The sequence below is a fragment of the Microtus oregoni genome, unplaced genomic scaffold (assembly GCF_018167655.1).
Source record: "Microtus oregoni isolate MIOR12 unplaced genomic scaffold, Mior012 000006F_ref0000085, whole genome shotgun sequence".
NCBI classification, from domain to species: Eukaryota; Metazoa; Chordata; class Mammalia; order Rodentia; family Cricetidae; genus Microtus; species Microtus oregoni.
Genome location: NW_024543065.1, coordinates 48482005 through 48509339, shown reverse-complemented (window position 1 = coordinate 48509339; position 27335 = coordinate 48482005). Strand labels below are relative to the sequence as shown.

Below are 27335 nucleotides of genomic sequence, written 5' to 3'. Positions count from 1 at the left end.
CCTGCCTAAGCCTGATTTTGCCATCTGCCCAGGTGCAGGCGGGGAGCGCTGAGAGCACTCTCCTTCCGATCCCAAGCGGGAACACAAACATCCAGTCCCATAAAATCCATTGAAATGCTTTAAAGCCAGAGTTTGCACTGGCGGCATAGTCCCAAGAAGCCGCACTTTAAAATGACGCAGCTTTTTTTTTTCTGCTGCTGTTGCCGAATCAGGAAATCTCTCTACAGCACGCCACCAACAAACAGCAAAAATCTGTGTTAAAGTCTCTCTCCCTTATTTTTAAGCCTTCTCAGGTTTTTAAGTGGATTTAGCCCCACGTTGGGCGCCATTCTGTTGTGTTACGAGCGGCAGGGCTGCGTCCCTGGCACGCGGCCGCCCGCATGGCTAGCTTTACCCGAAATAATTACACGGAAACTGTATTCTTTTAAACACTGCCTGACCCATTAGTTTCAGTTTCTTATTGGCTAGCTCTTACATATTGATCTAACCCATTTCTATTAATCTGTGTAGCCCACGAGCTGGCTTACCAGGAAAGATCTTAACCTGCGTCTGTCTGGAGTGGGAGAATCATGGCGACTCCCTGACTCAGCTTCTTTCTCCCAGCATTCCGTTCTGTTTACTCCGCCTACCTAAGGGTTGGCCTATCAAATGGGTCTAGGCAGTTTCTTTATTAATAAGAAATCACTCCCATATCACCCCTTCAGGCCTTCAAAACCAGCACCACCTGAGTAACGCTTACACTACCAAGGTCAGCTGCCAACATGAGGTACAACCTTAGGACAACTTGGGGAGTTGGTTCTTCTCTTCCACCATGCGAGTCCAGGGGAATAAACACATCATCTGGCCTGGTGGCAAGTACTTTACCCGCAAAGCCATCTTGCCTGTCCCACCCTCTTTAGAACTAATCTGTGTACAAAGCCGGGTATGGTGGCACACGCCTTTAGTCCCAGCACTTAGCAGGCAGGTCTCTGTGAGTTCCAGGCCACCTTGGGCTACAGAGTGAGTTCCAGGCCAGGACAGGCTCCAAAGCTACACAGAGAAGCCCTGTCTCAAAAATAAAAAATGAGGGGCTGGAAAAATGGCTCAGAGGTTAAGAGCATTGCCTGCTCTTCCTAAGGTCCTGAGTTCAATTCCCAGCAACCACATGGTGGCTCACAACCATCTGTAATGAGGTCTGGTGCCCTCTTCTGGCCTGCAGGCATACACACAGACAGAATATTGTATACATAATAGATAAATAAGTAAGTAAATAAATAAATAAAATGAGCCATCAGTGTATGTGTGTGTACTCACATGCATACCACAGTTCCAGAACATGTGGGGGTCAGAGGGCAATCTCATATGGAGTTCCTTCCCTTTCCACCTTGTTTGAAACAGTGCCTTCCTGTAGAACCAGACTAGCTGAGCCCCCACCCCTAGCTCCTAGGGATCTCTTGCTATGCCCTTCAGGAGTCCTGGGATTATAGAAGTAGACCACCGAGTGTGACTTTATGTGAATTCTGGGGATTTGAACTCAGGTCCTCACGCTTCCCTGGCAAGCTTTACCCACTAAGCCATTCTCCCAGCCTAGCTACTCCTTTGTTTTTATTACTTTTGGGACAGGGTCTCACTCTGAATCCCAGACTGGACAAGACTGGAACTCATTCCATAGTCCAGGCTTGCCTCCAACTTAATCCTCCTGCCTCACTGTCCCAAATGCTGAGGTTAACAAATGAGTGCCACCACACCCTGGCTCTGTTCTCAGTTATGAAGTTGGGCGCCCACAGGTTGGGGTTCTAGTTCCAATAGGGAGCCATAGAGGCAAGATCTCAGGGGGCTCTGGACTGTTGAGTTCCCTTAACAACTAAGACCTGGGTTGGGGACAGGGCTGGTACCCGCCAGGTCCTACTCTGAATGAAGACTGGCATCCTGGAATTTTCTCCTGGGAAGGGAGATCGTTAAAGGCCTGGATTCACGTCTCTAGCAGGGACGCTGACCTCTGAATGTCCACTCCGACTGAACCACGGTGCTGGTTGCCCCCAGGGTCCCCAGGGGCTGCTGAGGGGCTCCATCCTTTGCGGATGACGATCGTGGTGAGACTCCAGGGTGGAGGAGCTTGAGACCTGACCTGCCTGATATGGTCGTGGGGTGAGACCACTCAGACACGCCGGGCCAGACGGACACGGGAATGGGAACTATCCATCAGGCAGAGGCGCGCGGGCCGGCGTTGGGCGGGGCCTCTGTGGGTGGGGCGAACACAGGCACCGCCCCTCGCCGCCGCTGTCCGTGGTCTCCAAGTCTGCGAGGCCGCCGTGGGCGCCGAGAGCCAGGTGCCCAAGCCCGTGCGCCCCAGGGTCTATGGAGCTGCCCCTCCACGTCACCCGGCCGGCCCCACGCCGCGCCCCGAGCCCACCCCGCGGCCAGGTAACCCGGTCGGGAGCCCTGCGGGTGCGGGACGCCTGAAGGCTTGGCAGGAGGGAACGGGGACCCCTGGGTCCTTCTGGGATGCGGGGTCCTAGACTCTGGTGACCTGGAGGCCACGGCATCAGGACGCTTGTACCGGCGAGATCCAGAGAAAGGTGCGTGGTTGTTGGGGGTCCTGGTCACAGTCACACAGGTTCAGGGCACTAGACGTCAGCGCGTTTTGGGGAGGCTTGGGGGCCACCTGGATGCTGGGGACATGAGCGCGGTCTGGACACCTAATCGTGAAGAGGAAAGAGCCAGTTGGACACGTCCCTGGTTCTAGGGGATCTGGATTCCAGAACACCTGGACCCGAGTGTCACGTTCATACTGGAGTCACAGTGGCCAGCGGTGTCATGGGCCAGGGTCTCACGCCCTGGTCTTTGGGAGGAAGTTGTGGGTTGAATATTTAGCAACCGGGTCAGGTGGCGCCACCCCAGGGGCTTGAATGCTTCCTGAGCAGGATTTGGGGTGGGGTCCCTCTGTCCTCCCTACCTCCTTAGCCCAGGCTAGGAAATGGGTGCAGCTGCAGACCTGGGGAGTAGGACACTGGGGGTGGCTTTGGGGGACAGATCCCCGAGGGGTTGGGAGTTTTGGGGGGGATGGAGTCCGGAGCGTCGGGGCCCTGGCGAGGCGCCCGCCCCGAGCGCAGCTTGGGCATGCTTGGCACGCAGCGCGCGGGCCGGTCCGATCCGTATGCGCGCCGCGTGCGCCCATTGGTATGCGGGAGCCGGCCCGGCGCGGGCGTGAGGCGGGCGCGCTGGCGGGCCGCGCGGGGGAGGCGGCGGCGGGGCACGTCCTCACCCGGAGCGCCAGGGTGGGAAGCGCGGCTTCCCAGGAAGGGGAAACTGAGGCACGCATCCAAGCCCGTTCTTGGCTGGACCCTTGGAGACCGGCACGCACCTCACTTTCCCTAGATATTCTTCCCCCAGGGGACTGAGCCCCACCTGCGACTCCTTCGCGCCTGAATTCTCGAGTCCCCGCCGTGATGGCGACCCCCTATCCCAGGAGCAGCGGCCGAGGTGAAGTCAAGTGCGGGGGAGACCGTGGAGCCAGCGTCCCCTGGGATTTCCTGCCCGGGCTAATGGTCAAGGCCCCACCAGGGCCCTGGTGAGCAAATCTAATGGCCCTGACCATGGCCTCGCCCCCGAAGGCTGCGGGGGTTGGGGGGACTTCACAGCTTTCCGGATGAGCATTCATACCCAGGTCAGTGCCCTGACCCTGCTGCGCCTAGACTTTGTCACCCTCACCTACTCCGGAGTTCGGTTTTTAGTCCCCCACCTCCGAATTCACCCCCGACATTCTCAGGCAATTGAAAAGACTCTGGCCCCAGCTGAGCCCTTCGGCCTGACATCCCAAACACTCTGTAAGGTGAAGCGGTAGACTCAAGTTCAAGGCCAGCCAGGGCAAAATAGAAAGATGTACCTCAAAAAGCAAAAACAAGAACCGGGTGTGGTTGCGCGTGTCTTTAGTCTCGGTACTCCGGAGGCAGAGGCAAGCAAATCTCTGTAAATTCAAGGCCACCCCGGTGTACGTAGTGAGACCTCAGTCTCAATAAAAAAGAAAAAGAAAAAGAAAAACAGGCCGGAGAGCTCAGTGGTAGAGTGCTGAAAACCCTGAGTTCAACCCCTACCACAATAATAAAAATAATAATAATAACAATTGTTATTATTAAATAAATAAGGCCCCTTTCCCAAAAACCAGCAGGGGTATAGAACTGGCACTCAGGTTTGTCCCACTTCCTAAAGTGTGGGAACCGTGAGCCCGGGGCGCTCACTGACGCCTCCTCAACGCCGCCCGCCCAGCCTGCAGGCGCAGCGCAAAGAAAAGTCCCGCAACGCAGCGCGCTGGCGGCGCGGGAAGGAGAATCTAGAGTTCTTCGAGCTGGCTAAGCTGCTTCCTCTGCCCGGTGCCATCTCCAGCCAACTGGACAAGGCGTCCATCGTGCGTCTCAGTGTCACTTACCTCCGCCTGCGTCGCTTCGCCGCGCTAGGGGCTCCACCCTGGGGGTTGCGAGCCGTCGGGCCTCCGGCTGGCCTCGGTGAGTGCGCATGCTCTTGCTGCCAAATCCTCCCATGCCAACCCACCTCAGCCTTGGGGACAGGATTAAGAAAGCCAGACTCTCCCTGGCTCAGCTCCTAGAGAGTCCTCCAGACCCTTTGTGGGTTCCTAACTGGTGACTTAGGCTATCTAGGGGACAAAAAGTTGTGATTTTTACAAACCTTTGACCTAAGTCAGAACCTGGCAACAATTCAGATCACTAGGTTATTACTGTTGTTGTTTATATGAGATAGAGTCTTACTATGTAGCTCAGGCTAGCCTGGAACTTGCTATGTAGACCAGGCTGGCTTTCACATCACAGAGATCTACCTGCTTCTGCCTGCCAAGCGCTGGGATTAAAAGTATTCGCCATGACTCAGTGTCTCCTGTAGGTTGACCTGGCCTCAAATTTGATATGTAGTAGAGGTTAGCCCTGAATTTAGGATCCTCCTGCCTCCATCTCTTCAATGCTGAGAATACAGGTGTCTGCCATCAGCCTGGAAATACAGGTGTCTGTCACGCAGCAAAGGCTATTAATTTTATTAGGGGAGATGAACTAATATTGTCACAAAAGAAAGGACAATAATGTCACTTCTGACAGGCGCTGTAGAGCCTCCTGTCCCCAGAGCCTCCCAACCTGGGCCTGCAGAGCTCCAAGCGACTACTGGAGCTCTGGGGGCTAAATTCCAACAGTATGCCTAGGGAGGATGAGGGAGGATGATTGGGAAGGTATCAGCTGTGTGGCCATCTCCAGCCCTCGTCCCCATAGCTCTGCAGTCCTAGGTAGGTGGCTCCCTCTTTCTGTGGGAGTGCCCATCAGAATTGGTCCCTTCCAACTGACTGGAAACCAATGAACATCTTCAAGGCCCCTGGATCCCAGCAAAGCCAAGCCAGCCTTAGGGATGTGGTCTGTGGTTTGACTGAGTCAACCTCCTGTGTGATACCTTTGTGAGTGCCAGGACCTAAGGGGAACCGCATGCTACCAAAGTCCCTGCTCTGTCAGGGTGTGGCATTGATGGTGGATCCTTCCAGTGCTCCTGAGGCTGCAACAGGAGGATCACCAGGAGTATGAGGCCAGCCTAGGCTACAAACACACGTAAGGCGAGGCCTGGTGGAACGTTCATCCCCGCACTCTAGAGGCAAAGGTGGACGGATCTCTGTGGGTGGAGGTCCTGCCTGCTCTTCATAGTGAGTCAGTCCTGAGGTCAGCCTGGGCTACATAAGCTCCTGTCTCAAGAAAGACAGGCTAATTAGTAGGAAGGGGGGAAATGAAATGAAAAGTCCCTGCCTCAGAGATGCAGATGAGACGCAAGAGGAGGAAAATTCTAGTCTATGATGTGTGAAAATGTAGACTATGTTGCATAGATGTCAACATAGAGATGAATACCTCGTTTTTCTTACTTCCCACCTGTGGTTATTGATCCACAGAAGTATTAGATATTCATCATTTTATTTTCTATATCCCTGCTTAATTGTTATTACGGGGCAATGAAGGTGTTATCTGAGGTCACAGGTGAAAAAGCCCCTCCTCCCACCTGAAGAATTGGGTGTCCTTAGGGTGGGGTTGGAGAGGGCTCCTATTCCCTTCCTACCCTAGTGCCCAGGGAGAAGGTTGGGGGGGGGAGAGAAAATAGCATTGATTAAGCCCCGCAATAAATCACCATTTAAATTTAAATAATCCGGCTTCCCAGGCGGTAATTAGGCGAATTGACTGGCGCTGAGAGAATGCCGCATTAGGGAGGCTGATTACTGTCATTACCCGCGAACAACACGTGCGCCGGCGGGGGATAAACATCTTGTCTATTGTCCTGGAGCCCCAGGGAGGGGAAGGGGGGGACTGAGAGAGCCCTGAAGGTGTCCAGCCCCCCAGTACTTGCAGGGGCATTGGGAGGCTCCGAGGGAGAAGGGCTCACTCCAGTCACCGCTCCCTGGCCATCTTCTGGCTACTTCAGCAATGCCCACCTGTACATGAGAACTAACTGGTTCAGGCAGTGTGCGTGGGTGGCTCAACATCCTGACTCAAGGCAACAACATCCAACTTTAGGCCTCTGCCAGTCTGCAGACACCTTAAGCAGGAAGCCCTTTGTGACTATTTAATAGTCCTGGAAAACTGAGGCCCTAAGAGATAAAGTCACCCAAAGATTTATCTTCTTCTTTTTGTTTGTTAATTTTGTTTTGTTTTTCGAGACAGGGTTTCTCTGTGGTTTTGGAGCCTGTCCTGGAACTAGCTCTTGTAGACCAGGCTGGTCTCGAACTCACAGAGATCCACCTGCCTCTGCCTCCAGGGTATTGGGATTAAAGGCGTGCGCCACTACCGCCCTGTGAAGGTTTTTATCTTCACATGTATGTGTATGAATATTTTGCCTGCATGTGTCTCTGTACAACACCTATACCAGGTATCCATGGAGGCCAGAAATTGGTGGTACAGATTCGAATTGCCACGCAGATGCTAGGAATTGAACCTAGGTCCTCTGGAAAAGCAGCCAGTGCTTTTAACCCCTGAACCATCCCTGTTCCATTTTCTTTCTCTGCCCAAGTCTCTGTTTAAATTTTTTATTCAGTGTGCATATATGGAAGAGATTATCGCACGTATATGGGAGGGACGATGACAGTTTGCGGGTGTGGATTCTCTCTTTCTATCACATGGGTCCTTAGAAACAAACTCAGGTTGCTGGGCTTAATGACAAGTGCCTTTATCTGCGGAGCTAACAGCGCCAGACGTTGTTACTGACTGGATCTAGGACAGTACTAACCCTGACTGTCCTAGAACTCCACACCACACTTGGACTGGGTGGCCTTGAACTCGGAGATCTACCTACCTCTGCCTCCAGATTACAGGAATTAAAGATTAAAGATGTGGGCTACCACTTTTTTGTTTTGTCTTGTTTTTCGAGACAGGGTTTCTCTGTAGTTTGGAGCCTGTCCTGGAACTAGCCCTTGTAAACCAGGCTGGCCTCAAACTCACAGAGATCTGCCTGCCTCTGCCTCCTAAATGCTGGGATTAAAGGAGTGTGCCGCCACCACCTGGCTTTTATTTTTTAGTATTTTTTAATTTATTCTATTTATTTATTTATTATGTATACAATATTCTGTCTGTATGTATGCCTGCAGGCCAGAAGAGGGCACCAGATCTCATTACAGATGATTGTGAGCCACCATGTGGTTGCTGGGAACTGAACTCAGGACCTTTGGAAGAGCAGGCAATGCTCCCAACCTCTGAGTCATCTCTCCAGCCCCCTTTAGTATTTTTTATTAAACAATAATTTAATAATTAAAAGTAAATATTGTTATTTAATAATTTGAAAATTAATAAAATAAAGCTTTTTATTAAAATGTATGTGATGTCTAGGTTGGTGGTGCACACCTTAAATCCCAGCACTCAGGAAGCAGAGCAAGAGGAGCTCTGTGAGTTCACGGCCAGCCTGGTCTACAGAGCTCCTGCAGTGAACAGCCAAGGCTACAGTATATGTATGTGTTTGTGACTACACATGTTTGTGTATGCCGCATGTGTGCAGCTGCTGGAAGAGGCTAGAGGGGTTGGGTCCCCTGCAGCTGAAGTTACAGATGGTTGTGAGCCACCCAAGCTGGGTGCTGGGAACCAGATGGAGTCCTCGGCAAGAACAGTCTGTGGTTTTTGGGTTTTTGTTTGTTTTGTTTTTTGAAACAGAGTTCCTCTATGTATCGCTGACTGTCCTGGAACTCACTCTTTTCAGGTTGACCTTGAACTCAGAGATCTGCCAGTCTCTGCCTCCCTAGTGCTGGATTTTAAAGGTGTGAACCATCTCTGCCCAGTTTTTCTTTTCTTTTCTCTTTCTTTCTTTCTTTCTTTCTTTCTTTCTGTCTATGTGTTCATAATTGCTGAATCATCTCTCCAGTTCATGTGGGGGGGTGCCCAAGTGGAAGTCAGAGGTGTGTGTGTGTGTGTGTGTGTGTGTGTGTGTGTGTGTGTGTAGTACCCATATGGAGGGTTCAGTCCTTGCCTCCCTCCTTCTTTGACATAAGGTCTGTTCTTCAGAGCTGAGTAGGCCAGGCTAGCAGACCCAGGGTTGCCTAGGAGTCTCCATCTCTCACCTCCCAGCAGGAGTGTGGAATTACAGGTGCTCATTACTATATCCAACGTCACATAAATTCTGGAGATTTGAACTCAGGTCTCTCCACACTTTACCCACTGAACCATCTTCCCAGCCCTTTCCCCCAATCACTTGAGCTAAGTCAGTGGAGGGTTGGGGGGAGGGGCGGAGTGTGCTGACCAGAGACCACTCCCACAGGTAGGATGCTGCTTCAGGAGGGTGTGCCCACTGACCTGAGACTTCAGGAGAAGGGCCAGGCAGAGAACAGGACCGGAGCCAAGGGCCCTAGGCAGGCAAGAACCAGAAGGAAGCAGTGAGGAGACTGGAGGTGGGGGAGGAATTGAGACAGGAGCTGGGGAAAGCAGGAAGGTGAAGGCAGGAAGGAGAGAGGACCCGGAAGCTCCCGAGTGGTTCAGACTGGCACAGTACCCTAGCACTCCTTAGGTGACGTGTTAATCACTCGCACCCAGGACTGTGGCCCCGGTAACCTTTGATGTACAAAACCCATTTCACCCTCTAGCTAGACTCCTGTTACTGGTGGAGTCGGTGAAACTCTCAGAACTGCATACAGAACTGCCTAGCGCGAGGCTGCTGGGTGGGGTGGGGCTTAGTTGGTAGAGCATTTGCCTAGCACATCGGAAGCTCTGGGTCCATCCCAGCATTGCACAAACCAGGCGCCGTGTCGGCCTGTAATCTCAGGACCCAGGAAGTGGACACAGAATGATAATGATACGTAGTGAGCTCCAGGCTAGCCTGGGCTACTTGAGACACTCAGAGGTGGGGTGGGGGGAGGAAGGAAGGAAGGAAGAGCTGGTGGTATGTCACATGTTTAATCCCAGCAATCAGGAAGCAGAGGCAAATAGATCTCTGGGAGTTTGAGGTCAGCCTGGTCAGAGAAACCTAGTTTCAGAGAGAGAGAGAGAGAGAATTCCAGAGCAAGTTGAGGCCCTGCTCGGCATCAATCTAGTTCTATAAGAACAGACACTGGAATGATGGGACCCCCTTCTCCACTCCCCAGAGTCATGAAGACCATAACAACAACCCAAGACAGGAGACTCATAGAAGGGAAAAGGAGAGGACCTCCTGAAACTTGGTAGGGGTCTTAACTGTCCTTCCTTTTCTAAACCTACCCTCTCTCTGCCTGTGGGTCTCCCCATTTCTTCCCCCTCATTCATCCTAGTCTTCCACCATCACCCCCGGTGTTGGCTGACAAACGTTTATTAAGTGAAGACAAATTTTTAAGTGAATGAGTGGTTCCACAGGATTTGAACTTCAGGAGGGCAGATGTGAAGGTGGGAGACACTTGTTGCATTGGGGGATAGAGAGGGGGCTGTAGGCAGGAGGAGTGGAGAGCTGTCAGGTTTGGGGGGGGCAGAAACGGTATACTAAGGCATCCATCGGCAATCCTAGGCACACCCTGGGGATCTTAGTGACAGGGGATGGGCCCTGTGCACGGGTGGGGGGGGACAGCAGGTCCCCAAGCTCTCCCCCCTGGGCACCCCCATCCCAGCGCGCCCATTAATGCCGTTAATTGCAGCAGCTTGGTCTGACCCGGGCTGATCTGCAGAGAGGGAAAATGAAGGAATTAGCAAAAATGACAGGGGAAAATTGCCACAATTAGCAGGCAGCATTGTTCCTGCCTGTCACGGGGCTGCCTGGAGCTGGGTCTCAGGGGAGGGGTCCCCATCAGCCCCTTCACTTATTGTTCCTGGAGGTTCAGATAAGGAGGAAGCAGGAGGAACAGTGGTCAGATGTGGGGGGCGGAGGCATCCCTGGGCTAGTGAGGATTTGGGGAGTCCTGAGGATAAGTGGGGACATGTCCCTGCCTAGGAATAATAATAATCCCACCCTTATTTACTCTGTATGTTTCTCCATCACACTGGCTGGATGCTTGGCAGCCCAGGGGCTCAGACCCCTCCAGCAAACCCACTGAAAGAGGAAACTGAGGTACCAAGAGGAAAGAGTGGCTCCAGGCCCTCCGCCTCGCAGAGGGAAGGTCCGATAGTGCTCCCACAGCATTTGGTTCTACCTTGGGTAGGGTGAGAGTGTCAGCTTTTGCAGCAATAGAGTCCTTAGGATGGCATCCAGGACCACTGTGTGTCTGCCAACCATCAACACCAAGTCTGGGACCCCAGTTCTCCTATGTCTTGGTGGAATTTATGTCTCTCTGAAATTCTGAGTTTCTCCTTCTCTTTGTATATGTCTTCATCTCCTCAACATATCTCCTAAAGTTCCCCTCTTTTATGCCATGGTCTACTATACAAAAATATCAGCAGGAGATGTAACTCAGCAGCAGCCCCTGCCTAGAATCTCCAGTGAGGACTGGGGTGTGGCTCAATGGTAGAGCCCCTGCCTAGAATCCTCCAGTGAGGGGCTGGGGTGTGGCTCAGTGGTAGAGCCCCTGCCTAGAATCCTCCAGTGAGGGGCTGGGGTGTGGCTCAATGGTAGAGCCCCTGCCTAGAATCCCCCAGTGAGGGGCTGGGGTGTGGCTCAGTGGGACAGCATCTGCCTACATGAACAGTTCTGGGTTCAATCCACAGCACTGAAAAAAGAGAGAGTAAGTAAAAACACTGTACTCCTGCCTGGAGGAGCATCCCTTAAATCTAGTTCTCATGAAACAAAGATAGGAGAATGGAAATTTTGAGTTAAACCTGGGCTAAATATTGAGATGCTATCTCAAACAAACTAAAATATGTTATGTAAAATTTATCCAGGGTAAAATTAGCTGGTTGGTAGTTTCATTATTTTTTTACTTCCATTGTTTATTTGTGTGTGCATATGCCTGTGAGCAGGACACAGCACCCATGTGGATGTCAGAGGACAGTCTGTGAGAATCAAGTCTCACTCACTCACTCACTCACTCACTCACTCACAGAGGTTCTGGGGAGCAAACCCAGATCTCCAGGATTGCTAGCCCATGCCTTTACCCACTAAACCATTTCAACAGCTTTAAATTTATTTATTTGTCTTTACATGTGGGGGTGTTTTACCTGCTTGTATATCTGTGTCCCACATGTGAGCATTGCCCACAGAGGCCAGAAGAGGACATCAGATCCCCCGAGACTAGCATGACTAGGGTTGTAAGGTGCCCTGGAATGGAACCTGGGTCCTTAGCAAAAGCAGTTAGTGACCTCTTAACCACTGAACCATCTCTACACACACACACACACACACACACACCACGCACGCTTGCGTCTTTAGACCTGGCCTCACTCTCCATTCTGGCTGTCTGGAACTTGCTGTGTGGACAAGGCTGTTCTGGGGTATCAAAATCAGCACCATTCACTGCATGGACAGTGTTGTAGGACCATCACCGCCTGTCTCAGAGCACCTCCTTCACCCCCACAGACTCCCACGGCCGTGGAGCCGCCAGTTCCCCAGTACTGCCAACCACAGACCTGCTTTGCCTGCCATTTCTGAGCATTTCGTAGACATGGAATCAAACACACTGTGGCCTTTTGTGCCTGTTGGCTTTCAGATGTAGTTCTGGGTCTCATAACATCGCATCACGTACCAGAGCTTCATTCCTCTTCATGGTTCGATAATGGTCCTCTGAATGGATGTACCACATTTGTTCTTTGGCTGTGTGTGATGCTGCACTCTCCGTGTGCATACAGCTCTCCTCACCATTCCTAGTTTCAGTTCATTGGGTGTGAAGGGATTGCCAGATGCTCACATCATAATTCTTTTTTTTTGTTTGTTTGTTTGTTTTTCGAGACAGGGTTTCTCTGTGGTTTTTTTGGAGCCTGTCCTGGAACTAGCTCTTGTAGACCAGGCTGGTCTCGAACTCACAGAGATCCGGCTGCCTCTGCCTCCCGAGTGCTGGGATTAAAGGCGTGCGCCACCACCGCCCGGCACATCATAATTCTTTTTATTTGTTGAAGAATCACCAAACTGTCTTCTTCAGCTGCTACCCTAGTTTGCAGTCCACCCGGCACTGTAAGAGAATCCATTTCTCTACCCACATTTTTATTCTTTTGTACTTCTTCATCTTTTGTTGTTGTTTTTCAGTACAAAGAATTGAACCCAGGGGTGAGTGAGTGCTAGACAAGCACTCTACCACTGAGCCACGCCCCCAGCCCCTCCAGCCCCTCACTGGGGGATTCTAGGCAGGGGCTCTACCACTGAGCCACGCCCCCAGCCCCTCCAGCCCCTCACTGGGGGATTCTAGGCAGGGGCTCTACCACTGAGCCACACCCCAGCCCCTCACTGGGGATTCTAGACAGGGGCTCTACCACTGAGCCACGCCCCAGCCCCTCACTGGGGATTCTAGACAGGGGCTCTACCACTGAGCCACGCCCCAGCCTCTCACTGAGGGATTCTAGGCAGGGGCTCTACCACTGAGCTATGTTGCTAGACCTCTTTTTAGTTTTTGGGATGGGATCTCATTATGAAGCCCAAGCAGGTCTTAGGTTCTTGATTCTCCTGCCTCAGCCTGCCAGGCAGTTAGGATTACAGGCCTTCACCACCAGGCCAGTTGGCCTTGGCTTAGTCTTCATGGGACCTGGCTTCATGGCCCAGTGAGGACTGACTGTGGTTTTCTGGTCACCTTTGTGTCGATGGCACTGTCTGCACAGTATAGAACCTGGGAATAGCAATACTCAAGGACCTTTTTGGTGGACAAAAGGAGGGTGTGAACCTGGCAATGGTGGCACATACCTTTAATCCCAGCACTAGGGAGGCAGAGGTAAGGAGGTCTCTGTAGAGTTTGAGGCCAGCCTGGTATACAGAGCGAGTTCCAGGACAGCCAAGCCTACACAGAGAAATCCTGTCCTGGAAGAAAGAAGAAAGAGTGGACAAATCTCTCTCTCCACTCTCTGTCTCTCAATCTTGGTCTTTCTGTCCCAGCAATAGGGAACAGACATCTGTAAACCGGTTCTCTATGGTGGCTGGGGCTTTCAAGATTGACTAGGTTCCTACTGGCTGCCCAGGATGCAGTAAGCCAGACCCGCGGGCCCTGACTTTCCTCTTCCTTCTGTCCCCAGCCCCAAGCCGCCGAGGCCCTGTGGCTCTGATCTCTGAAGTTTTCGAGCAACACCTGGGTGGACACATCCTTCAGGTGAGGTCCCTTCCTAGCCCGCTACTCCGTGCTTCCACCTGGTGGTCGCATCTGGGAATAGCATCCATTTTCCTGCGTCTGTGAAGAGCTGGAACTAAGGTCCCTTGTTCCTGTTCCTTTTCCGGGGGCCACCCTCCAGACGGACACCTAGATTTCAGAATCCGGTGCCTTTCTTACACCCGCTCCGTTTCTTTCAACTCTAGTCTCTGGATGGCTTCGTGTTCGCCTTGAACCAGGAAGGAAAATTCCTCTACATCTCAGAGACAGTGTCCATCTACCTGGGTCTCTCACAGGTAACAACCTACAGTGGGCTGCCATTATGCCTGGCTTATGCACGCCCTTGCTCTCTGCTGGTCTCACTGATCTCAACATGAAAAACAGACAGCCTTCCTTGAAAACTCACAAAGCACACCGACACATGCTGCAGGGACTCAGGCAAGGCCACAAGTTCAAAGCTAGCCTGGGCAACTTCATAAGACCTTGTATCAAAATTAAAAATTGGGGGCTGGCGAGATGGCTCAGCGGTTAAGAGCATTGCCTGCTCTTCCAAAGGTCCTGAGTTCAATTCCCAGCAACCACATGGTGGCTCACAACCATCTGTAATGAGATCTTGCGCCCTCTTCTGGCCTGCAGGCATATATGCAGACAGAATATTGTATACATAATAAATAAATAAATATAAAAAAAAGAAAAAAAATTAAAAATTGGCCTAGAGGTGTAGTTGCATGGCGAAGTGCTTGCTGAGACTCTTCCCCAGCGAGGGCTGAGTTCAGTGACGGTACGGCTCAGATGTACATGCTTGTGTAGCTGTCTGGGACTTCTGGAATTCAATCCACTGTAGCTGGGACAGGACTGGAGCCTAGCTGATAGAATGTTTGCCCGGCATTCACAAAGCCCTGGGGTAGACTCTTTATATGGCATAAACTGGGCACGGTGGTGAGGATAAACCTGTGCACTAAACTCCAGCATCTGGGAGGTGGAAGCAGGAGGATTAGAAGTTCCAGGCCAGTTTAGGCTACATAAGACGCTGTCTCAAAAAATAACACTCTCGCTGTGCGGTGGTGGTGCATGCCTTTAATCCCAGCACTCAGGAGGCAGAGGCAGGCGAATCTCTGTGAGTTCGAGGCCAGCCTGGTCTACAGAGCGAGTTTCAGGACAGTCAGAACTACACAGAGAAACCCGTGTCTTGAAAGAACCACATAAACAAACAAATGGCACTTCCCCCAAAGGAGGGGACTTTGGACGGTGTGTGTGTGAAAAAGTCAAGAGATAAGGGGAGTATAGAGCAATGAAGGCTGGAGGGAGACGGGTCACCCACCCCAAGCAGCGGGACAGTGGGATGGGCATGGGCTTCTGCCATGCTCAGACATGCAGTTTTCAGAAGAGCTTTACACGGGGCTTGAAGGTCAGAAGATCAGTGGGACAAAGCTAGAGGCTGCGCTGAGGGGAGCGCAGGAGCATAGGATCCCTGTGACATCGGAGAGACGGCCGATCTCAAAGGTTCAAACTCATTTATGGCTTGATGGCATACATTTGTAATTTCCAGCACTCTGAAGGCTGAGGCAGGAGAATCGCCACAAGACCGAGGACAGCCTGGACTACCTAGCAAATCTCTGTCTAAAACAAAAACAAAAAACAAAAAAGGGCCAAGTGTAGCAGAACAAGCCTTTAATTCCAGAGGTGGAATCAGGCAGAGCTCTAAATTTGAGGCCAACCCTAATCCTATCGACATAATGAATTCCAGGACAGCCAGAGCTACAAAGTGAGACCCTGTTTCAAAACAAAAATTCTCCCTCACGCCCTTATTTTAAAAGAAGGAAAACTTGTAAAGAAAGATACAAGGCTGGTGTGAAGTGCACCTGAGGGAGAGCAGGCCCAGGCTAAACGCAGCTGCTGCTTTAGCGCTCACACGCTCCTGCATTCCCCTCCATCACCGGTAGGTGGAGCTGACGGGCAGCAGCGTCTTCGACTACATCCATCCTGGGGACCACTCGGAGGTGTTGGAGCAACTGGGGCTGCGGGCTGCAACTCCTGGGCCCCCCACGCCACCTTCCGTGTCCTCCTCTTCCTCCTCCTCGTCATCCTCCTCGCTGGTGGACACTCCCGAGATTGGTAATTTCCAGGAACTCCCTCCTTGCCAAAGAATAACGCCTGAGGGTAGATCATGTTGTTTGTTCTTAACAAAGCAAGATTTTATAAAACGGATTAAGTCCACTAGGCTGTCTAAACTTGCCTGGTTCCCCCAAATGGCCAAGATACACCAAGATTTGAGCTTGCCAGATGGAGGTGGGAATACCTCAAGCCTTGTTTTTTGTTTGTTTGTTGTTGTATTTTTTTAAGTGGTGTCTTAAAAAATTGGGTCCAGGGTCGGGCATTTAATCCCAACGCACTCGGGAGGCAGAGGCAGGCGGATCTCTGTGAGTTCGAACCCAGCCTGGTCTACAAGAGCTAGTTCCAGGACATCCAGTGCTGTTACACAGTGAAATCCTTTCTCAAACAAAAGCAAAAAACAAACAAACAAACAAACTGGATCCTTACTCCTTCTCCACAAGCCAGAAGGGAGGCTTCCAAAATCCAGCCACAGCACAGAGAGGTCAAATTAATTGACCCAAGTCACATATCTATTCCAGTCCATTCTTGGGTGGAAATTTCCACTCTCATGACAGACAAAGGTCGAGTAGACATCACCCACAAGCTCCCTTTACCTTGGAGATGTTGGAGACCGGTGAGGATGACTGAACTGGGTTTGGTTAACATCCTAAATGAGCCATCCACAGTGTAAGGAGCTTGGAGAGCCGGCTGTTACATGCAGGGGACTAATAGAGGTTACTGATGAATCTGGGTGCCTCAAGAAAGATGGGAAGACGTGAACATTCTTTAGGGAAAGGATTTCTTAACGTTGGCCAAATTTGGGGTTGGGGGACAGTGACTCCGAAGCCATCTCAGGATGAGGTGGGACAGCAAAGCTGTACTTTCGAGGTTTCTTGGGGCTGGAGAGTGGCTCAGAGGTTAAGACACTGGCTTCCAGAGGTCCTGAGTTCAATTCCCAGCAACCATATGATGGCTCATAACCATCTATAAAGGAATTTGGTGCCCTCTTCTGGTGTATAGGCAGAGGCAGAACATTGTATACATAATAAACAAATAAGTCTTTTTTGTTTGTTTGTTTGTTTTTGTTTTTCGAGACAGGGTTTCTCTGTAGCTTTGGAGCCTGTCCTGGAACTAGCTCTTGTAGACCAGGCTGGCCTCGAACTCACAGAGATCCACCTGCCTCTGCCTCCCCAGTGTTGGGATTAAAGACTTGTGCCACCACCAGCCCCCTGGGTGCAAGCAATTTTTCTAAAAGCAAAGTGTAGGGGTTGTTGTTTATACAAGGTTTTTTTTTTTCTAAGAGTTGGTTTTTTAGCTACATGGTGGGGGCATGAGGCAGGTGGATCTCTGTGAGTTAAAGATCAGCTTGGTCTACAGAGAAAGTTCCAGGACAGCCAGGGCTACACAGAGAAACCATGTCTCGAAAAACCAAAAAGAGAAAAAAGGGGAAAAAAAGAGTTGATTTTTGTTTTTTTTCTTCTTCCTTTTATACCTCTAGTCTGTGACAGGGGACATGGCTATGATCACAACAGCTCTAGCCCATCCTCCCTAGGTTCACAGTCCAGTGGACACTAGGCTGTCCCCATGTAGGAACAACTGGCCAGACGGAGTGCCTGCACCGGGCTGGGGTCAGACCTAATGCCTGGGGGATAGAGTTAAAGATGGCTTTCTTCTCAAGGCTCTCGTGAACTACGTGGGTTCTGAGAAATAAGGGGCACATCTGACTTTAGACCTGGCTGTCCCACGGAGGAGGGGAGATTGTTGTAGCAGTGTGCCTGTTTAACCGTTAGATGTGTCGAGTGTCTGGGGTGGCCCAGCACACCATGAGGCTGGCTCTGAGGTGGTTCCTTCCTGTTCTGCCCCAGAAGCCAGCCCTACCGAGGCATCCCCTACCTTCCGGGTCCAGGAGCGTTCCTTCTTCGTCCGCATGAAGTCCACCCTCACAAAGAGGGGCCTGAATGTCAAAGCCTCAGGTTACAAGGTAGGTAGGAGCTGTCGTTCCTGTGTGCTAGCTATGTCCCGGGTTACAGGGCAGTGAAGACAGAAACTGGGAGACACTCAAGGCTTCGCCTGTGCCAAGGGACCTGTGGTTATCAAGTGAAACTGGGCGGGGCCTTGGCTTGGCTGTGGTCCTCCTGCCTCAGCAGCCCCACCAGGTACTTCCGCAGTAATTCCCATCACTGCTGATCCTGCCTTGCCATCTCCAGCCCCATGGGCTCTAACCCCACTTGATCCCTTCCAATGAGGACCGCCTTCCACAGGTCATTCACGTGACAGGGCGCCTGAGGTCCCGAGCCCTGGGTCTTGTGGCACTGGGACACACGCTGCCCCCAGCCCCGCTGGCTGAGCTTCCTCTGCACGGACACATGATTGTCTTCCGCCTCAGCCTGGGCCTCACCATCCTAGCTTGTGAGAGCAGGTACCGGGGTATGGGTGGGAGGGAAGGTGGGTTCTTTGAAAATATGCGGATATACGGGAATCAGTCAAGCCTGGGCCTTTGACTAGGGCAGTGGGGAGTCATGGGAGGAGGAAGGGTAACGGAGACGCAGGGGTGCCTGGGCGAAGGGAGGGTGGGCCTGGCCCTGCTGGTCCATCATCACTTGCCCTTTCCTTCACCCGTATTATTACTATGTCCATTTTACATGGAAAACTGAGACGCAAAGAGCTGCACTACAAGGACGTAGACCCTGGAAGACACTGAAGCGAACTCTGCCATCTCCCATACCGCCTAGTGTCTCTAACTCCTTCCTCCCCCCCTTCTTTCTTCTGTCTCCTCCAGAGTTAGCGACCATATGGACATGGGACCCTCGGAGCTTGTGGGGCGCAGCTGCTACCAGTTTGTCCATGGACAGGATGCAACCAGGATCCGTCAAAGCCACCTGGACCGTGAGACACACTTCTGTACCCTTTCCCCACCCACCACAAAGACCCGAATGGCCCCGAAGCCCTGATCCCTGGAAGTCCTTCATCAGGGCTAACCACGGTCTCTGCTTGTACTGCAGCTCCTGGGGCTCTGTTTGGAATAGAAAAGCATCCAAGAGCTTGCGCAAGTGCTCATGGGGGTGGGCAGTAAGTGGGGTGAGAGGGGTCTCTGACCGATGCTGGGATACCTCCAGGTCGCTGACTTTCTCTGTACCTTTCTCTGTCTTTCTCGATTTCCCCCACTCTTGCCGCCTCGCCTCTGCCTGTCTCCTGCCCACCTGCCTTGACTCTTCCCACCCTCCCCACCCCTCTGGGCTCTCTGCTCTCTTGGGATGGACCCAGTGCTGGACAAAGGTCAGGTGGTGACTGGTTACTACCGTTGGCTGCAGCGTGCGGGGGGCTTCGTGTGGCTGCAGTCTGTGGCCACTGTGGCCGGGAACGGCAAGAGTGCCGGGGAGCATCACGTTCTGTGGGTCAGTCACGTGCTCAGGTGAGAGGTGGCCCTTAGCGGCAGCCCCTCCCCATCCCAGCCAGGGCCCACAAGGGAGAGCTCTGTAGGCCTGAAGGGGGAAGCAGATGAGAGCAAATGCCTAGGCATGGAACAGCCTCACTGGGACAGAGAGGAGTCGCTGTTGGGAGGAGAAGGCTCACAGTGGTTCACCTCAGGCTGAACGTGTGAGATTGACTCTAGGGCACTGGGGAACCATGGCAGACTTTATACAGAGAGGACCAGAGTGAGGCAATACATACATGCATTGCTGGCCGAGGGCACCGAGCAGATGAAGTCTCAGGTCCACAGCCTTCGCTGCCTAGGGAAGGAGAGGGAGTGTCTGGGGCCAGCGCAGAGGCAGGAGAAAGGGTTGAGGCAGCAGCAGCAGGGCGTAGGTATTGAGGGTTTTGTGACAGGAGAGGGGATCACAAGCAAATCTGCACTAAAAACCCTTCTTCCTGCTGAGAGCTGATTGGGAGAAAAAGGAACTGGAGAAAGAGAAAAGAGGAGGCTAGGGCATGCTTTAAGAAACGCCAGAAAGTCGGGTGGTGGTGGTGGCGCACGCCTTTAATCCCAGCACTTGGGAGCAGAGGTAGGTGGGTCTCTGGTCTACAGAGCAAGTTCCAGGACAGCCAGGAATACATAGAGGAAAGAAAAAAAAGCCAGGAGAGGAGGGGGTGCCCATCTGCCCCTTTGAATCCTGGAAGTGAACAGGAGGTTTAGAAGGAAGAGACTAGATGACCACCACGTCTTTAAAGGACCCCAGGTAATATCAAGTGGCTGACAGTGGCACAGGCTTGCCCATAGGAGGGAGCTCATCTGAGTTAGAATATATTCTGGAGCTGGGCAGTTGCTGCAGGAGAACTGAAAGTTCAAGGCCAGCTTGGGAAACTTGGGAAGAGTGCTTAGCAGTAGAACCCCTGCCTAGAATCCCCCAGTGAGGGGCTGGGGTGTGGCTCAGTGGTAGAGCCCCTGCCTAGAATCCCCCAGTGAGGGCTTGGGTGTGGCTCAGTGGTAGAGCCCCTGCCTAGCACATTGGAGACTATGGGTTTAATTCAGTGTGCATGTGTGTGTTTGTGCACATGTGTGTGTGCACGTGTGTGTGTGAGAGAGAGAGACTAGCATGGAGTTAATAGGTCTGACAGAAAGTTTTAAGCGCCTCAGGGTAGTATCAGCAAATTCCATGTTGAGACCGTCTATAGTCACTGCTGTCCCAAGACCTCTGGTTTTCAGTCCCGTCGTCTTGTCCCCAGCCATGCTGAAGAGAGCCAAACACCCCTGGATGCCTTCCAGCTTCCAGCCACTGTGTCTCATGAGGATCCATCGAGCCCAGGCCCAGAGTCCACAGGTAAGCTAACCCCTTCCCACTCCTGCACCCAGGAAAGACTAGGGACCTTTGGACTGATTGTGGAAACCTAGGTGGCTATTTACATTAACACTGAAGGCAAATTTCCTTGAAGCTGGGGCTGATGCAACAGGGGAAGTGCTGGCCTGGAAAGTCTGATGGAATGAGGTTAGTTTCTCACAGAGAGAAGCCAGGAGCAGAAGCACACTGCCGCAGTCCTGCTGCCAGGGAAGTGGAGCACAAAGATGCTCAAGGTTGACTGACAGGCCCTGTGTTACAGTGGAAAGTGGAGGGGCTGGAGAGATGGATCAGAGGCTAAGAGCACTTGTTGTCTGGGCAGTGGTGGAGCAGGCCTTTAATTCCACCACTTGGGAAGCAGAGCCAGCCTGGTCTACAGAGAGACTTCCAGGGCACCAGAACTGTTACACAGAGAAACCCTGTCGCAAAAAAAAACCAAACCAAACAAACAAACAACCCCCCCCCCAAAAAAAAGCCGGCAGTAGTGGTGTACGCTTTTAATCCCAGCACTTGGGAGGCAGAGGCAGGCAGATCTCTGTGAGTTCGAAGCCAGCCTGATCTACAAGAGCTAGTTCCAGGACAGGAACCAAAGCTACAGAGAAACCGGTCTCGAAAAATCAAAAAACAAAAAACAACAACAACAACAAAGAGCACTTTTTCTTGCAGAAACCCAGGTTTGATTCCCCAGCACCTACAGAGCTCAAAGCCAGACATAATCCCAGTTTTAAGGGATTTGATGCCCTCTTCTGACCGACGTGGGCAACAGGCATTCATGTGATGCAGAGACATACTTTTTTTTAAGATTTATTTATTTATTATGTACACAGAGTTCTGCCTGCATGTAAGCCTGCAGGCCAGAAGAGGGCGCCAGATCTCATTACATTACATTATGAGCCACCATGCTGGGAATTAAACTCAGGACCGCTGGAGGAGCAGCCATTGCTCTGAACCGCTGAGCCATCTCTCCAGACCCCTCTCTCCAGACCCCACAGAGGCATACTTGTATGTGTAAAACACCCATACACATAAAATAAAATAAGTAAGTCTAAATGGGGCTGAGAAATGGCTCAGCAATTAGGAGCACTGACTGCTACTGCAGAGGACCAGGGTTCAACTCCTAGCATCCGTGCAGCAGCGCACAGCCATCTGTAACTCCAGTTCCAGGGGCAGCAAGCACACACAGTGCACAGACACACAAGCAGACAAAGAACTCAAACACGTGAAATAAGTCTTTAAATTTTTAAATACTTCTCTAAAACTTAAGGGGAGGCAGGTGCGGTAGTGCACACCTTTAATCCCAGCACTTAGAGGCAGAAGCAGGTGGATCTCTGTGCGTTTAAGCCCAGCCGGGTCTACACAGAGAAACTCTGTTGCAAATTTAAAAAAAGGAAAAGAAAGAAAGAAACCACAACTTTACAAAGCTGCAAAGCTGTCCTTTGACCTGGTCAACATCTGCACGGTGGCATGTGTGCCTTCCCCATCATCATCTAATAATAGAGACAGAGGAAGACACCAATGTTGACATCTCACCGCCATGCCCTCACCCACACACACAAAGTAAAGAGAAGGCTTAGAATCTGCTTCAACAGTAGATGGCCTGTGGAGAATCCATCACTGAGGGGCTGCGGCCTTGGCTCTGTGGTAGAGCCCCTGCCTAGACACCGTACTGCGCATGCGAGCATACAATGAGGGGCTGTGGGCGTGGTTCAGCTGTAGAGCTCTGCAAAGAATAAAAAACCAGTATCTCCTTTAGAGGACGAGCCTCCAGTTGACCCGAAGCAGGCTGCCTCTGTGGACCAGGACAAGGACAAGAACCCTCAGACCCGAGGCAAACGCATCAAAGTGGAACCTGGCCCAAAGGAAGCTAGGGGCTCCGAGGACAGTGGAGACGAGGAGCTCTCAGATCCGCCGACCACACCTCGGCCAGAATTCACTTCTGTCATCCGGGCGGGGGCCCTGAAGCATGATGCGGTACTCCCATGGGGCCTGACAACTCCTGGAGAGCCCTCGCCTGCCCTCCTTCACGCAGGCTTCCTGCCACCGGTGGTGAGGGGCCTGTGCACGCCGGGCACCATCCGCTATGGCCCTGCAGAGTTGAGCCTGATGTATCCACATTTGCACAGGCTGGGTCCAGGCCCCACGCTCCCGGAGGCCTTTTACCCTACCCTGGGCCTGCCCTACCCAGGGCCCACAGGTACTAGGGTGCAGCGGAAGGGAGAGTGAAGAGAAGCCGAATCTGGGGCATATATCAAGGCCTGGAGTCCTCCTTGAGAATTAAACACCATTCCCTGAGAGGTTCCATCCCCAGGGACCCTGCATGATTGCTTTTCCTTGTCCCTTTAAATTATTTATTTATTCATTTATTTATCTGTTTGTTTGTGGGTGGGTAGCGGTGGTACGGTGTGGGAATTAGCTCTCTCCTTCTACCTTGTTGGTCCTGAGGATCAAACTCAGGTTGTCAGGCTTGGGAGCAAATGTCTCTATGCAATGAGCCATCTTGCCTCTTCCTTAGACACCTTCATCCACCTCATCCCTATTGGTTGTCCTCCTCTCCCCTCCCGGCCTCCCCAGATAACAGGAGCCATCACTCGGAGTCTCAAACTGCTGAAGGGTCAGGTTTAATGTCCCAGTCCTCGGCCCAGCCATTCCCCACAGCCCTGCTGTTTACTCGGGTGGTGGCCGTCCTGCTTCATCTGGGCCTTCTGTAGAGGCTGCCCCGTCATCGTCAGGCACCAATTCCACGTCCAGTTCCAACTGTCCCATGTAGAGGCCTACAGCGCAAGCCCAGAGCAGACTGGCAGCCAACACTGCCCCCACACCAGCGGCAGCACTGGCAAGAGACAGCTGCATAGGTCCTCGCAGTGCCGCCAGGCCCACTGCATAGGAGGCTCCGCCCCACACCACGCACAGGCCACCCAGCAGGAAGAAGCCTGTGGAGAAGGAGCAGCAATCAATAGTCGCAGGGTCCAGGGTATCCCAAGGGGCTGCCAAGATGACGGATGGGGAGGCTGAGTCAGTACTAGCACGGGGCTGGGCAAGGCCTCTAAGGCCAGTTAGTAAGAGGCTGGAGGAGTCAGCGGTGGTGGCGCACTGGGGAGGCAGAGGCAGGCCAATCTCTGTGAGTTCGAGGCCAGCCTGGTCTACAGAGCTAGTTCCAGGACAGGCAGGGCTGCAGAGAAACTGTGTCTTGAAAAAACAAAACAAACAAAAAAGAGGCTAGAGGCTAGCTCAGGCAACTTAGATTGTCACAAAAGAACAAGTTGTTTAAAAAAAAAAATTGGGATTGGGAGTTTGGAGAGACGGTTCCAAGTTTAAGAACATGTGTTACTCTTGCAGAAGATGTAGGTTCAGTTCCCAGCACCCACATGGTGGCTCACAACCACCTTTACCTCCAGTCCTAGGGGATCTGACTCTCTCTTCTGGCTCCATCGGTACCAGACACACGTGGTCCCCATGCACACTTACACACATAAAATAAAAATAAGTAAATCTTGCCTGGCAGTTGTGGTGCACACCTTTAATCCCAGCACTCGGGAGGCAGAGGCAGGCGGAGCTCTGTGAGTTCCAGGCATGCCAGTGCTACACACAGAGAAACCTTTTCTTGAAAAATGAACAAATAACCACATAATAAATGGTTTGAGTGTAGTTCAACAGTAGAGCCCCTGCCTAAAACCGCAGGGAGGGGTTGAGGGTGTGTGGCATTGTTTGTGACTTACGCCTTCATTTTGGCGCCCAACGTGGGGTTCGAAACCACGACCCTGAGATTAAGAGTCTCATGCTCTACCGACTGAGCTAGAATTTAACTAGCATGCTGGGTTCCTTCCAAGTATAACAATAAATAAAATAAATCTATAAATCAACAGGTAAACTAGAGGGGGAGGTGGCAGACAAGGGCTCAAATAGTAAGAGCCAAGTACATGAAACTGCACACAGAAGTATCTGGGATCCAAATGAGGGGGCTGATCTAGGGGGTATAGACAAAGGTGTGCGCACAAGTCAAAGCCCCTTGGAAACGGTCCGAGGACTCAGTTTTGAGAAATCAGATTAGAGGCAGGATAGCCAACAGCTGTGCTTTGGGGCATGCACTCACGTGAGGACAGTGCTGACTGATGAAGGAGGTGTGTGGAATGAGGAGAGAGTGTTTGCCTTTACCAGTTGTTAGCTGGGGTAAGAGGACTAGGCAATGGAGGTAAGGGAAGGCCTGTACTCACCATAGGCAGCTTCGCGGCCCATGTCACTCTGCATGAAGGAGATGACCCCAATGCCCGATGCCAGAAGTCCATTTCGGAACCAGGAGAGGAAAGCTGTTGGGGATTGGTGGGGGTGGGACTCTGTATCAGCCAAGCCCTGCTTCCTTGATTTCTTTCCCCTCTCATTCAGACCATCAAGCCAATCCCCACCCTATTCAGCCACAGGCAAAAGTATTTCACGTGCCCGTACGTTCCAGAAAGCTGCCTACAAATCCGCTTCCCTTCTCCCCCCCGACATTATGTGCTCGTTTTGAGCCATGGTTGAAGACAGTGTCTGTCTAACCCAGATGAAAATCTAAAGCAAGAATTGAAGACGTTCAATCTGAGGATGGAAAGTCTTTCCAAGGATACTTATGCATCCTGTGGCCCTCCCTCTCTCTTCCTCAAACAAACTTCTCCACCTGGGCCTGCCTTCAGCCTCCCTGTTCTCCTAAGTGGAAACTGCTCCTACCTGGCACGGCCGCCTCCATTTGTCCACATCTCCCGGCCACTCAACTCCCTGAGTGCTGCCAAAGGCTGTGTCCACTACTAGCCCCATTCTATACCTGACTGGCTCCAATCTGTCAAACCAATGCCCTACTTAAGGTCCCTCCCCCTGGAATCTAGATCACCTTTCCCTCCAATCAGCAGACATTTCCTCTACCATTGGTTGCGCGTTGGTCCAATCGGGAACTTACCCATCTTCTGCGGGTAGCCACACTCTTGTTTTATTCCGAGTGTTCCCCTCTGCAATCCGAACCGACCCCCCTACTGCAGGCATCTCGCTTCTTCCCAGGTGCCTCTGGAACCGTCTCTGACTAAAGCAGGTGTGGTGCCATCGCGCTACCTCTCCTAACCGTAATCCCCCCACTAATCCGTGCTGCACCCCATTAGCCGGGACCCGCAAACTGGTGCCTTATGCTTTCAGGCTGCAAAATCTCCCACCCTGCGTTTCCCTGAGCTTCCATGAAGAACCTCCCCCCGCCGAGCCCGGGCCCTGTTCCCAGCAGATGCATGCCGCACCTTTGCCGCCCACTCCCACCTGCGCACCCCTCCCGCATAGCGGCCGACCCCGGTCCCTGACACAGACCTGTCTCGTGCGCCTTGCGGAGGAGCCAAGCGTCCGCGCGATCAAGCTCAGACACCGGGGGCGGTGAGGCCCCCGCGCGTGGGCCGTGGCCGGGGGCAAAGGACCCGCGCGCTCCCCCGCTGCGGGGCCGCTGAGGTGGCAGCAGCGACCCCCGGAAGCGCAGGCGGGCCAGGCGCGCGACCCGAGCCCACCACCAGCCGCCTCCCATGGCTCGCAATGGGGCCGAGACACACGCTCCGCCCCACGGGCCGTTTGTAGGCTGCATGCCAGGTCACTCACGAGGAGCGGCTTGCCGACTGGTGAACTGCCCGCCACTCTAGCCCAGTACGCAATGCCTATTGGTCAACCTGGCGGTGTCTCCACCTCTGTCTTCTGTGCCGGTAGTATGTGGCCCACCTTATTTTATAGTCGTACTACAAGTCCCTGAGATCAATGCGCTCAGGTCAGGCCGGGCTGCCGAAGACCGTGGCGTGATGGCTGCTGGGACTTGTAGTTTTAAAAAAATTGCTCTCAACAGCCAGGAAACAAAACTTGTACGAGGGGAGCTTAATGTAGAAATTTTGCAAGACTCTGTTGAACCGAGGGAGCAAAACCAACCAGTAACCTCACTAAAGAGGACACACGACTATTATGTTGTATTCCTCTTCCGTTTTTCTTCTTTGCAGATGTTAGTAAAGTAAGATGCCATTACATTCATCCCTGTCCTTAAATTATTTTCAGAACTCTTTATCCCCTACATAACTTCGGTAGAGAATCAAACCTGGCATGCTACTCCATGATACTTTTCTTCTTCTCCCTCCTCCCCCTTCTCACCTTTTTATGCTGCCTAAACTCAGTTTAACAGTTCTTCTCGTGCCGGGCGGCGGTGGTGGCGCACGCCTTTAATCCCAGCACTTGGGAGGCAGAGGCAGGCAGATCTCTGTGAGTTCGAGACCAGCCTGGTCTACAAGAGCTAGTTCCAGGACAGGCTCCAAAACCACAGAGAAACCCTGTCTCGAAAAAACAACAACAACAAAAAAAACAGTCCTTCTGCCTCCGTCTTCTCTAATCCCAAGAACTGGGGCTACAGATATGAGCAATCTGGCTCAATTATCAATTGTCCATTAAAAGGGAAATATTAACTGCATTTTGCCTAAGACTCAGGTGTGCTTTTAATTAAATGTCTGTGTATGGGTATGTGCACTGAAGTGCAGGTGCCCACAGAAGCCTGAAGAGGTCCTTGGGTCCCCTTGAGCTGAAATTACAGATGGTTGTGAGCTGGGAACTGAACTGTGGTTCTCTACTAACGCAGCAGCAAGCACTCTTAACCGCTGTGCCATCTCTCCAGTCCCGGAAGTAGTCTGTGGACCGGAATAGTCCTGGAAGACTATCTCTTGCACTGAAACACAAAATATGGTACCATTTGTAGCAACATTTCTTAAATTTTAAGGCCACAGGGGACAGACACGAGGCCATGTATATCCAATGTATTCCGAATAATTTTTATTTATTAATTTTCATAATTATTTATGTGTGTGTGCGTGTGCCACAGTTCATGTGTG

At 52.1% G+C, this 27335-nt stretch overlaps 2 protein-coding genes across 6 annotated transcripts; one reads left to right on the top strand and one right to left on the bottom strand.

Moving 5' to 3' along the window:
• The first annotated feature begins 2255 nt into the window (after positions 1 to 2255).
• Positions 2256 to 22934, top strand: Npas1 (neuronal PAS domain protein 1). Of its 5 annotated transcripts, none has more exons than XM_041654148.1 (12): positions 2256 to 2558; positions 3449 to 3550; positions 4246 to 4481; positions 13536 to 13609; positions 13813 to 13902; positions 15550 to 15721; positions 17566 to 17681; positions 17962 to 18119; positions 18480 to 18586; positions 18965 to 19112; positions 20366 to 20460; positions 22229 to 22934. In XM_041654148.1, exons 2-12 carry the CDS (start codon positions 3525 to 3527, stop codon positions 22696 to 22698), a joined length of 1692 nt encoding a protein of 563 aa, XP_041510082.1. In that variant the 5' UTR covers positions 2256 to 2558; positions 3449 to 3524; the 3' UTR covers positions 22699 to 22934. The 5 variants fall into 5 exon arrangements, with proteins under 5 accessions (XP_041510082.1, XP_041510077.1, XP_041510079.1 ...); XM_041654143.1 differs by having other exon boundaries at positions 3373 to 3550; XM_041654145.1 differs by having other exon boundaries at positions 3358 to 3550.
• Positions 22935 to 23071: 137 nt separating this feature from the next.
• Tmem160 (transmembrane protein 160) lies at positions 23072 to 26051 on the bottom strand. Its single transcript, XM_041654149.1, has 3 exons — positions 25795 to 26051; positions 24687 to 24779; positions 23072 to 23405 (listed from the first exon to the last, which is right to left on the bottom strand). Exons 1-3 carry the CDS (start codon positions 26000 to 26002, stop codon positions 23140 to 23142), a joined length of 567 nt encoding a protein of 188 aa, XP_041510083.1. The 5' UTR covers positions 26003 to 26051; the 3' UTR covers positions 23072 to 23139.
• Positions 26052 to 27335: the final 1284 nt, after the last annotated feature.